Source organism: Entelurus aequoreus, linkage group LG08 (genome assembly GCF_033978785.1).
Source record: "Entelurus aequoreus isolate RoL-2023_Sb linkage group LG08, RoL_Eaeq_v1.1, whole genome shotgun sequence".
In the NCBI taxonomy this organism is placed as follows: domain Eukaryota; kingdom Metazoa; phylum Chordata; class Actinopteri; order Syngnathiformes; family Syngnathidae; genus Entelurus; species Entelurus aequoreus.
The window spans coordinates 71,904,994-71,918,338 of NC_084738.1; the positions used below are offsets into that span (position 1 = coordinate 71,904,994).

Consider the following 13,345-nt stretch of genomic DNA (forward strand, 5'->3'; position numbering starts at 1 on the left):
GACTTCAATACAACATTTGTTTAAGCAACATTGTATATATTACAATGACTTCAATACAACATTTGTTTAAGCAACATTGTATATATTACAATGACTTCAATACAACATTTGTTTAAACAACATTGTAAATACTACAATGACTTCAATACAACATTTGTTTAAACAACATTGTATATATTACAATGACTTCAATACAACATTTGTTTAAACAACATTGTAAATACTACAATGACTTCAATACAACATTTGTTTAAACAACATTGTATATATTACAATGACTTCAATACAACATTTGTTTAAGCAACATTGTATATATTACAATGACTTCAATACAACATTTGTTTAAACAACATTGTATATATCACAATGACTTCAATACAACATTTGTTTAAGCAACATTGTATATATTACAATGACTTCAATACAACATTTGTTTAAGCAACATTGTAAATACTACAATGACTTCAATACAACATTTGTTTAAACAACATTGTAAATACTACAATGACTTCAATACAACATTTGTTTAAACAACATTGTATATATTACAATGACTTCAATACAACATTTGTTTAAGCAACATTGTATATATTACAATGACTTCAATACAACATTTGTTTAAACAACATTGTATATATCACAATGACTTCAATACAACATTTGTTTAAGCAACATTGTATATATTACAATGACTTCAATACAACATTTGTTTAAGCAACATTGTAAATACTACAATGACTTCAATACAACATTTGTTTAAGCAACATTGTATATATTTATGAAGTAGAAAGTACAAGACTTCTGGCACCCTCTAGTGGTGAGCAGCAAGTATAACAGGCCAGGCTGTTCCCTTGTCAACATGGCGGACAATACAAAGTTGAATAAAAACCTCTTGACACATCAACTTACACATACTTATTATCTGTATTACTTATTACTTATTATCTGTATTAGTTATTACTTATTATCTGTATTAGTTATTACTTATTATCTGTATGAGTTATTATCTGTATTAGTTATTACTTATTATCTGTATTACTTATTATCTGTATTAGTTATTATCTGTATTAGTTATTACTTATTATCTGTATTACTTATTATCTGTATTAGTTATTACTTATTATCTGTATTAGTTATTATCTGTATTAGTTATTACTTATTATCTGTATTAGTTATTATCTGTATTAGTTATTATCTGTATTAGTTATTACTTATTATCTGTATTAGTTATTATCTGTATTAGTTATTACTTATTATCTGTATTAGTTATTATCTGTATTAGTTATTACTTATTATCTGTATTACTTATTATCTGTATTAGTTATTACTTATTATCTGTATTAGTTATTATCTGTATTAGTTATTACTTATTATCTGTATTACTTATTATCTGTATTAGTTATTATCTGTATTAGTTATTACTTATTATCTGTATTACTTATTATCTGTATTACTTATTATCTGTATTACTTATTATCTGTATTAGTTATTATCTGTATTAGTTATTACTTATTATCTGTATTACTTATTATCTGTATTACTTATTATCTGTATTAGTTATTATCTGTATTAGTTATTACTTATTATCTGTATTACTTATTATCTGTATTACTTATTATCTGTATTAGTTATTATCTGTATTAGTTATTACTTATTATCTGTATTACTTATTATCTGTATTAGTTATTACTTATTATCTGTATTAGTTATTATCTGTATTAGTTATTACTTATTATCTGTATTAGTTATTATCTGTATTAGTTATTACTTATTATCTGTATTAGTTATTATCTGTATTAGTTATTATTTATTATCTGTATTAGTTATTATCTGTATTAGTTATTATCTGTATTAGTTATTACTTATTATCTGTATTAGTTATTATCTGTATTAGTTATTATCTGTTTTAGTTAATATCTGTATTAGTTATTACTTATTATCTGTATTAGTTATTATCTGTATTAGTTATTACTTATTATCTGTATTAGTTATTATCTCTATTAGTTATTACTTATTATCTGTATTACTTATTATCTGTATTAGTTATTATCTGTATTAGTTATTACTTATTATCTGTATTAGTTATTATCTGTATTAGTTATTACTTATTATCTGTATTAGTTATTATCTGTATTAGTTATTATTTATTATCTGTATTAGTTATTATCTGTATTAGTTATTATCTGTATTAGTTATTACTTATTATCTGTATTAGTTATTATCTGTATTAGTTATTATCTGTTTTAGTTAATATCTGTATTAGTTATTACTTATTATCTGTATTAGTTATTATCTGTATTAGTTATTACTTATTATCTGTATTAGTTATTATCTCTATTAGTTAATACTTATTATCTGTATTACTTATTACTTATTATCTGTATTAGTTATTATCTCTATTAGTTATTACTTATTATCTGTATTACGTATTACTTATTATCTGTAATGACAATATGTGGTTAGCACCTCCACTGTTTTTAATTTCTACATATCCAATAATAATAATAATAATAATAATAATAATAATAATAATAATAATAATAATACATCTGACACAGGGGGAATGATAACAATAATAATAATAATAATAATAATAATAATAATAATACTATTACTAATAATAATAACACATCTGACACAGGGGAAATATTATTAATAATAATACATCTGACATAGGGGAAATAATAATAATAATAATAATAATAATAATAATAATAATAATACATCTGACACAGGGAAAATATTAATAATAATAATACATCTGACAGAGGGGAAATAATAATAATAATAATAATAATAACAATAATAATAATAATACAAATAATAATACATCTGACACAGGGGAAATAATAATAATAATAATACTAATAATAATAATACATCTGACACAAGGGAACTAATAATAATAATAATAATAATAATACATCTGACACAGGGGAAATAATAATAATAATAATAAAAATAATAATAATGATAATAATAATACATCTGACACAGGGGAAATAATAATATTAATAATAATAATAATAATAATGATAATAATAATACATCTGACACAGGAGGGGGAAATACTACTACTACTACTAATAATAATAATAATACATCTGACACAAGGGAACTAATAATAATAATAATAATACATCTGACACAGGGGAAATAATATTAATAATAATACATCTGATACAGGGGAAATAATATTAATAATAATACATCTGACGTGAGCAACAAACAATACATAAGTAAAATGCATCAAGATAATATTTGTACTGCTGTTAAATAATCTTACAATAAATGTCATTTAGTGTGATTTCTAATACTTTGCAGAGTAATATCACACCTGACTTACCTTTAGCACAGTGCGGAAGTCTGCTAACAACATCCGGGTCACATTAATAGACTTTTAGTACCAGCAGATGGCGCCATTGGACCTCTCATTGCAGGACACAACTATATACATACTTTAGCAGCAATTTCACTCTATTTAAGTATTTATTTGACACTTTACAGATATACAAATACATACATAAATAAAAAATCAATAAAATAGAGTAAACTAAAGTAAAATAAAACATAATAAAATCAATTAATTGGATTGGATTTCATTTAATGGATAGCCTCTGCCCACTCCACTGCATCCTGGGCACGCCACTTTCTTCCTGTTCTGACCTCCACACCTGCTGAAGATACTTTCCCATCAGCAGAATCTCTGTAGAGCAGGACTTCTCTGGCCCGGGAAACCTTGAACTCCTCTGCCAGACTACTGAAAGAAAGCTGCAGCTTGGTGTTGTGCCCAAACAAAGCAATGCTGCTTAGGCTCCGTGGCAGACCCAGTCACCTGAGCATGGGACCAGATGATCTTCCTCTCAAAAACCTCCACCATGGTCATTGGGAATTCGTACATCAGCAGCAGCCAGAGGAGACGAGGCAGGATGCCATGCTGATATATCCAGGTCTTGAACTTCCCAGGAAGTCCTGACTTGTCCACAGCTGAGAGCCACATGTTGAGGTTATCGCTGGTAGCTTGATGTGCAGTGGTATCCTTCAGATCGCCAGTGAAGAGCTTGCCCAGGTTCTTCACTGGCTTTTCTGACACGGATGGAATTTGGGTGTCTGCCAGACTGAAGCGAAAGTGGTCGGTTAGCTTTCCTTTCCTCAAGACCAAGGACCTGGACTTAGCGGGCTTGAAACTCATTCTCGCCCAACTTTTGAGTCGATCAAAGCCTTGAAAGAGCCATCTGCATCCAGGCACTGATGTTGTAGTTACCGTGAGATCATCCATGAATGCTCTAATCGGAGGTTGCCGGGTGCCGGATTTGGACTAAGGGCCTCAGCACTCTACTTCCGCAGACTTCACGAGCATATTCATGGCCAGTGCGAACAGGGACACAGAGATTGTGATGATGCCTTTCTCCAGACGATGCCAATCTGCTGTTGAAGTGCCAGAGAGGACACTCTCAGACTAAAGTTGTTATAGTAGTCGAGGATGAGATTGCGAATCTTCTCGGGGACGTGGTATCTGCTCAGAGACAATCCATAAGCATTGGCGAGGTCCAGCCACAGTACTGCCAAATGGCCTCTGCTCTCTCGCGCCTCACGGTTCAGCTGTGTTACCACGCCAGTGTGTTCGATACACCCTGGAACTCCTGGGACTCCTCCCTTCTGCACCGAGGTGTCAATATAGGTGTTCTTCAGGAGAAATCCCTCGAGGCGATTTGAAACGATCTTGAAGAAGGTCTTGCACTCAACACTGAGGAGGGAGATTGTCCTGAACTGCTCGATGTTCCTTGCGTTTCCCTCCTTGGGAATCCATACTCCCTCTGCGTACGTCCACTGCTGAGGTACTTTCCCACTTTTCCAGATCACCCTGAAGATCTTCCAAAGACGCTCCAACAGGCGGGGACACTGTTGGAAGACCTTGTACGGATCTCCACTTGGGTCTGGTGCTGATGCTGTTCTGGCAGATTTGATTACCTCTTTAACTTCCTTCAGGGTGATGTCAAACAGGGTGCAGGGTTCTAGTGGGCATATGAGGGCTGCACAGTGGCCGAGGTCTTGCTCTCTCATGCTGTCGCTGTAGATGTTCTTGATGTGGAGGTTGATGTCCTCCTCCGGACATGAGAGCTGACCACTGCCTTTCCCTCCCTGCAGTTTCTCTGTGAATCCAAATGGATTTGCAATGAAGGCATTGCGCTTGCGGGCCCTAACCTTGCCTCTCTTCCTGTGTCACTTGGCACGTCACAGGGTGAGTAGCCTATCCCTTACCACACCCCTCAGTTCTGCCAAGGCTGCCTTCTCATCATCGCTTGCCTTCCTGTACTGGCTCCTGAGTACTCTAAGTTCTTGTCTGAGTTGGGAAATCTTGGTTTCTCGCCGGTTTGGAATTGGTGCTGCAGTTGTAGTCTTGGTGGCGCGTTGTTCCTTGATGCCAAACCTGTCTGGTGCAATGCTAATTATGAACGTGCTCATTGTCTTGAGCCTCTGGTCCACATCACCCTTGGCTGTTGCTTCCAGGTCTGTATTAGCATCTTCATTAAACTGTTGCCACTCTGACTCTTTGTTTGTTGGATATTGTGGCCCGCTGCAATATCCGACGATGCTCTGACGGTCTGCTTTGGGGTTGCGCCAGTGGTGCTTGGAGGTTCCGGGCACTGGGGGTAGTGTCCGGGCCTGGATCCTCCTCCGTCTCATCAGGTGCCGTACAGGGTACTGGCACTGTGCGTTGCGCAAATTGTTTCCGTAGGCAGCCCATCTTGGTCTGATGTATCTTTAGACCAGTTGGGTTTTTGCAGACCTTGCCACATTTGCAGACTGCACTCGTAGTCAATTGTCCAGTCGCAAGGGTTGTTACCAGAAAATCTGTCCGTTCGGGTCACTCATTCTCCCCCCCCCCCCTCTCGGGTGCCCCTGGGGGTATGTCTCTTTAGGGTTATATATGTATATATGCAAAAAAAAATGAAAATAAAAATAGACTAAATTAAAATAAAATAAAATAAAACATGATAAACTCAGTATTTAATTTTAATTGTATGCAATTTGGATATAATAAATATAATATAATACATAAATATATATATATAATATTTATAAAAATAAATGCAATAACAATAAACAATAAAATACAATACAATAAATTCAACTAAAATAAAATAATAAAATGTATAAATAATAATTGTAATTTGGATATAATGTATATAATATACATATAAATATATATCTATATTATAATTTAAAAATGCCTCAAATCCAAATAACAGACAATAAAGTCAAATAACAGAATTGTATTTTTTAACTTATGATACAAGTTGTGTGTTGGATGTAAAAGATGTTTTCCATGTTGTGTCCAGGCTGGTCAGACGGCTCTGATGCTGGCGGTCAGTCACAGCCGTGTGGACATGGTGCGAGCCCTCCTGGCCCGCGGGGCAAAGGTCAACCTTCAAGACGACGAGGGCTCCACGGCGCTCATGTGTGCCAGCGAGCACGGACACACCGCCATGGTCAAGTTGCTGCTGGACCAGCCCGACTGTGACGCCATGCTGCAGGACAGCGTGAGTCATTAGCCACGCCCACTTGACTCATCATATCACTCAGCATTATTGTGTTGTGTGCCACGCCCACTTTGAATACATTAGGGTGTGGTTATCAATTGTCATCATTATTGTGTTGTGTGCCACGCCCACTTTGAATACATTAGGGTGTGGTTATCAATTGTCATCATTATTGTGTTGTGTGCCACGCCCACTTTGAATACATTAGGGTGTGGTTATCAATTGTCATCATTATTGTGTTGTGTGCCACGCCCACTTTGAATACATTAGGGTGTGGTTATCAATTGTCATTATTATTGTGTTGTGTGCCACGCCCACTTTGGATACATTAGGGTGTGGTTATCAATTGTCATTATTATTGTGTTGTGTGCCACGCCCACTTTGGATACATTAGGGTGTGGTTATCAATTGTCATTATTATTGTGTTGTGTGCCACGCCCACTTTGGATACATTAGGGTGTGGTTATCAATTGTCATTATTATTGTGTTGTGTGCCACGCCCACTTTGAATACATTAGGGTGTGGTTATCAATTGTCATCATTATTGTGTTGTGTGCCACGCCCACTTTGGATACATTAGGGTGTGGTTATCAATTGTCATCATTATTGTGTTGTGTGCCACGCCCACTTTGAATACATTAGGGTGTGGTTATCAATTGTCATTATTATTGTGTTGTGTGCCACGCCCACTTTGGATACATTAGGGTGTGGTTATCAATTGTCATTATTATTGTGTTGTGTGCCACGCCCACTTTGGATACATTAGGGTGTGGTTATCAATTGTCATTATTATTGTGTTGTGTTACACGCCCACTTTGGATACATTAGGGTGTGGTTATCAATTGTCATCATTATTGTGTTGTGTGCCACGCCCACTTTGAATACATTAGGGTGTGGTTATCAATTGTCATTATTATTGTGTTGTGTGCCATGCCCACTTTGGATACATTAGGGTGTGGTTATCAATTGTCATTATTATTGTGTTGTGTGCCACGCCCACTTTGGATACATTAGGGTGTGGTTATCAATTGTCATTATTATTGTGTTGTGTGCCACGCCCACTTTGGATACATTAGGGTGTGGTTATCAATTGTCATTATTATTGTGTTGTGTGCCACGCCCACTTTGGATACATTAGGGTGTGGTTATCAATTGTCATTATTATTGTGTTGTGTGCCACACCAGGACCAGAGCACCGCCTTGTCCATCGCCATGGAGACGGGCCATCACGACATTGCGGTGCTTCTGTACGCACGCACCAACTTCTCCTGAGGACTCAGTGAGGTAAGTGACTGAAACATCATCATGTGTCACCTCACTGCCTCCCTCTTGTGTCACCTCACTGCCTCCCTCTTGTGTCACCTCACTGCCTCCCTCTTGTGTCACCTCACTGCCTCCCTCTTGTGTCACCTCACTGCCTCCCTCTTGTGTCACCTCACTGCCTCCCTCTTGTGTCACCTCACTGCCTCCCTCTTGTGTCACCTCACTGCCTCCTGCTTGTGTCACCTCACTGCCTCCCTCTTGTGTCACCTCACTGCCTCCCTTTGTGTCACCTCACTGCCTCCCTCTTGTGTCACCTCACTGCCTCCCTCTTGTGTCACCTTACTGCCTCCCTTTGTGTCACCTCACTGCCTCCCTCTTGTGTCACCTCACTGCCTCCCTCTTTTGTCACCTTACTGCCTCCCTTTGTGTCACCTCACTGCCTCCCTCTTGTGTCACCTCACTGCCTCCCTCTTGTGTCACCTCACTGCCTCCTGCTTGTGTCACCTCACTGCCTCCCTCTTGTGTCACCTCACTGCCTCCCTCTTCTGTCACCTCACTGCCTCCCTTTGTGTCACCTCACTGCCTCCCTCTTGTGTCACCTCACTGCCTCCCTCTTGTGTCACCTTACTGCCTCCCTTTGTGTCACCTCACTGCCTCCCTCTTGTGTCACCTCACTGCCTCCCTCTTGTGTCACCTTACTGCCTCCCTTTGTGTCACCTCACTGCCTCCCTCTTGTGTCACCTCACTGCCTCCCTCTTGTGTCACCTCACTGCCTCCCTCTTTTGTGACCTCACTGCCTCCCTCTTGTGTCACCTTACTGCCTCCCTCTTGTGTCACCTCACTGCCTCCCTCTTGTGTCACCTTACTGCCTCCCTCTTGTGTCACCTTACTGCCTCCCTCTTGTGTCACCTCACTGCCTCCCTCTTGTGTCACCTCACTGCCTCCCTCTTGTGTCACCTCACTGCCTCCCTCTTGTGTCACCTCACTGCCTCCCTCTTGTGTCACCTTACTGCCTCCCTCTTGTGTCACCTCACTGCCTCCCTTTGTGTCACCTCACTGCCTCCCACTTGTGTCACCTCACTGCCTCCCTCTTGTGTCACCTCACTGCCTCCCTCTTGTGTCACCTCACTCCCTCCCTCTTGTGTCACCTCACTGCCTCCCTCTTGTGTCACCTCACTGCCTCCCTCTTGTGTCACCTCACTGCCTCCCTTTGTGTCACCTCACTGCCTCCTGCTTGTGTCACCTCACTGCCTCCCTCTTGTGTCACCTCACTGCCTCCCTCTTGTGTCACCTCACTGCCTCCCTCTTGTGTCACCTCACTGCCTCCCTCTTGTGTCACCTCACTGCCTCCCTCTTGTGTCACCTCACTGCCTCCCTCTTGTGTCACCTCACTGCCTCCCTCTTGTGTCACCTCACTGCCTCCCTCCCTCTTGTGTCACCTCACTCCCTCCCTCTTGTGTCACCTAGATGTCTCCCTCTTGTGTCACCTCACTGCCTCCCTCCCGCTTGTGTTGACAGGACCAGCACTCTGATGGATGAATCCTGCATGGCCGCCATCCAACCATAATCCAGTGTCATATAAAATAATCTAGTGTCAGATAAAATAATCCAGTGTCAGATAAAATATTCCAGTGTCAGATAAAATAATCCAGTGTCAATTAAAATAATACAGTGTCATATAAAATAATCCAGTGCATATTAAAATAATCCAGTGTCAATTAATATAATCCAGTGTCAATTAAAATAATCCAGTGACAATTAACATAATCTAGTGTCAATTAAAATAACCCAGTGTCATATAAAATAATCCAGTGTCATATAAAATAATCCAGTGCAAATTAAAATAATCCAGTGTCAATTAAAATAATCCAGTGTCATATAAAATAGTCCAGTTTATATTAAAATAATCCAGTGTCAATTAAAATAATCCAGTGTCAGATAAACTAATCCAGTGTCAAATAAAATAATCCAGTGTCAAATCAAATAATCCAGTGTAAAATACAATAATCCAGTGTCAAATCAAATAATCCAGTGTAAAATACAATAATCCAGTGTCATATAAAATAGTCCAGTTTATATTAAAATAATCCAGTGTCAATTAAAATAATCCAGTGACAATTAACATAATCTAGTGTCAATTAAAATAACCCAGTGTCATATAAAATAATCCAGTGTCATATAAAATAATCCAGTGCAAATTAAAATAATCCAGTGTCAATTAAAATAATCCAGTGTCATATAAAATAGTCCAGTTTATATTAAAATAATCCAGTGTCAATTAAAATAATCCAGTGTCAGATAAACTAATCCAGTGTCAAATAAAATAATCCAGTGTCAAATCAAATAATCCAGTGTAAAATACAATAATCCAGTGTCATATAAAATAGTCCAGTTTATATTAAAATAATCCAGTGTCAATTAAAATAATCCAGTGTCAGATAAACTAATCCAGTGTCAAATAAAATAATCCAGTGTCAAATCAAATAATCCAGTGTAAAATACAATAATCCAGTGTCATATAAAATAGTCCAGTTTATATTAAAATAATCCAGTGTCAATTAAAATAATCCAGTGTCAGATAAACTAATCCAGTGTCAAATCAAATAATCCAGTGTCAAATTAAATAATCCAGTGTAAAATACAACAATCCAGTGTCATATTAAAATAATCCAGTGTCAATTAAAATAATCCAGTGTCAAATAAAATAATCCAGTGTCAAATCAAATAATCCGGTGTAAAATACAATAATCCAGTGTCAAATAAAATAATCCAGTGTCAGATCAAATAATCCAGTGTCAGAAAAAATAATCCAGTGTCAAATAAAATAATCCAGTGTGAAATAGAAATGGTGTCCATCAAGATGATCCCCACATGGACTCTCACATTATTAACTGCATCCACTCAGCACCCTACAGGGGTCCCCACATCTCCGGTCCCTTCCAGGTGGGGTCCCCACATCTGCAGTCCCCCTCCAGGGGGGTCCCTACATCTGCGGTTCCTTCCAGGGGGTCCCCACATCTGTGGTCCCTTCCAGGGGCCCCCACATCTGCAGTCCCCCTCCAGGGGGTCCCTACATCTGCGGTTCCTTCCAGGGGGTCCCCACATCTGTTGTCCCTTCCAAGGGAGGTCCCCACATCTGTGGTCCCTTCCAGGGGCCCCCACATCTGCAGTCCCCCTCCAGGGGGTCCCTACATCTGCGGTTCCTTCCAGGGGGTCCCCACATCTGTTGTCCCTTCCAAGGGAGGTCCCCACATCTGCGGTCCCTTCCAGGGGCCCTCACATCTGCAGTCCCCCTCCAGGGGGGTCCCTACATCTGCGGTTCCTTCCAGGGGGGGTCCCCACATCTGTGGTCCCTTCCAGGGGGGGTCCCCACATCTGCGGTTCCTTCCAGGGGGGTCCCCACATCTGTGGTCCCTTCCAGGGGCTCCCACATCTGCGGTATATAAAAAAAACTTTGATTGATTGCTCCAAAATATTATGCATGTAATGAGTAGTTTGGTTACTGAGCTGCCATGTGGTGATATCCTTTACACACGGATGTGGCTTGTTGATGCAGTGAGGGATGGAAGGTGTGTGCTTACCTGCAGTGATTTCTCCACATTCTCTGCACCTTCTGATGATATTACGGTGAAATCCCTACATTCCTTGTTGAGAAATGTTGTTCTTAAACAATTTGCTCAGGCATTTGTTGACAAAGTGGTGACCCTTGACCTGTGACCCTTGACCTGTGACCCTCGCCCCGTCCTTGTTTGTGAATGATGGAAGCTGCTTTTATAGCCAATCATGGCACCCACCTGTTCCCAATTAGCCTGTTCACCTGTGGGATGTTCCAAATAAATCTTTGATGAGCATTCCTCAACTCTCTCACTCTTTTTTGCCACGTGTGCCAGCTTTTTTCAAACAATTGAATATAAGTTGTTGTATTCTCTTTTTATTTAGCATTTACACAACGTGACAACTTCACTGCTTTTGTACTTTGTATTATGTTCATAGTTTTGATTTCTTGATGTTTCTAAAACTTGTAGTCATCCTCCTTATGTTCAGGCTCAAAAATGTATGGTTCCGGATCATTATTTGTCCTAAAGTAATATTTGTTGTCAGTCATGAAGTCTGTCATGCTTAGTAATGTTGACGGGAAAGTGAACGTTGTGATGTGTTGTGGAACTAATACACTGCTGTATGCTTCAAATCAGCATGTCCTGATGTTATTATGAATGTTACTAGATACTACATATATACTTACATCATGTATATATTACATGTTATTATGAATGTTACTAGATACTACATATATACTTACATCACGTATATATTACATGTTATTATGAATGTTACTAGATACTACATATATACTTACATCATGTATATATTACATGTTATTATGAATGTTACTAGATACTACATATATACTTACATCATGTATATATTACATGTTATTATGAATGTTACTAGATACTACATATATACTTACATCATGTATATATGACATGTAAGTATGAATGTTACATTCATACTTACAGCGTACGTGCTATCAAAGAAGTAAAACATCAATACAGCATTAGTTTTGTGTAAATGTGTTGTTCAAGGTCACTGTAAGAAGGAAGACTTCCAACATTGATAACAAAATGAAACTTAAAGGCAGCAACTTTCTAAAAACAGCAATCACAAAAAACACTCATTTTTTGTACTAAATGATGATGTCATGTGTTTAATTACTGATCAGCTTTTTCTTGTAATTACATCAACTTTAGTTTTAGGACTGTTGTTGAGTACAGTTATGAATATATTATTATTCTAATGTGGAGTACAGTTATGAATATATTGTTATTGTAATGTGGAGTACAGTTATGAATATATTGTTATTCTAATGTGGAGTACAGTTATGAATATATTGTTATTCTAATGTGGAGTACAGTTATAAATATATTGTTATTGTAATGTGGAGTACAGTTATGAATATATTGTTATTCTAATGTGGAGTACAGTTATAAATATATTGTTATTGTAATGTGGAGTACAGTTATGAATATATTGTTATTCTAATGTGGAGTACAGTTATGAATATATTGTTATTCTAATGTGGAGTACAGTTATGAATATATTGTTATTCTAATGTGGAGTACAGTTATGAATATATTGTTATTCTAATGTGGAGTACAGTTATGAATATATTGTTATTGTAATGTGGAGTACAGTTATGAATATATTGTTATTCTAATGTGGAGTACAGTTATGAATATATTGTTATTGTAATGTGGAGTACAGTTATGAATATATTGTTATTCTAATGTGGAGTACAGTTATGAATATATTGTTATTGTAATGTGGAGTACAGTTATGAATATATTGTTATTCTAATGTGGAGTACAGTTATGAATATATTGTTATTCTAATGTGGAGTACAGTTATGAATATATTGTTATTCTAATGTGGAGTACAGTTATGAATATATTGTTATTGTAATGTGGAGTACAGTTATGAATATATTGTTATTCTAATGTGGAGTACAGTTATGAATATATTGTTATTGTAATGTG

At 37.3% G+C, this 13,345-nt stretch overlaps 1 protein-coding gene across 1 annotated transcript in view; it reads left to right on the forward strand.

The window, feature by feature from the left end:
* The window catches only part of LOC133656437 (KN motif and ankyrin repeat domain-containing protein 1-like), a 38,413-nt gene extending 26,752 nt beyond the window's left edge, over nucleotides 1-11,661 (forward strand). The window contains exons 13-15 of the mRNA XM_062057516.1: nucleotides 6,345-6,545; nucleotides 7,731-7,829; nucleotides 10,714-11,661. Coding sequence (XP_061913500.1) covers nucleotides 6,345-6,545; nucleotides 7,731-7,817 — 288 coding nt within the window. The 3' untranslated portion in view covers nucleotides 7,818-7,829; nucleotides 10,714-11,661. The remainder of the gene's footprint in view (nucleotides 1-6,344; nucleotides 6,546-7,730; nucleotides 7,830-10,713) is intronic.
* Nucleotides 11,662-13,345: the final 1,684 nt, after the last annotated feature.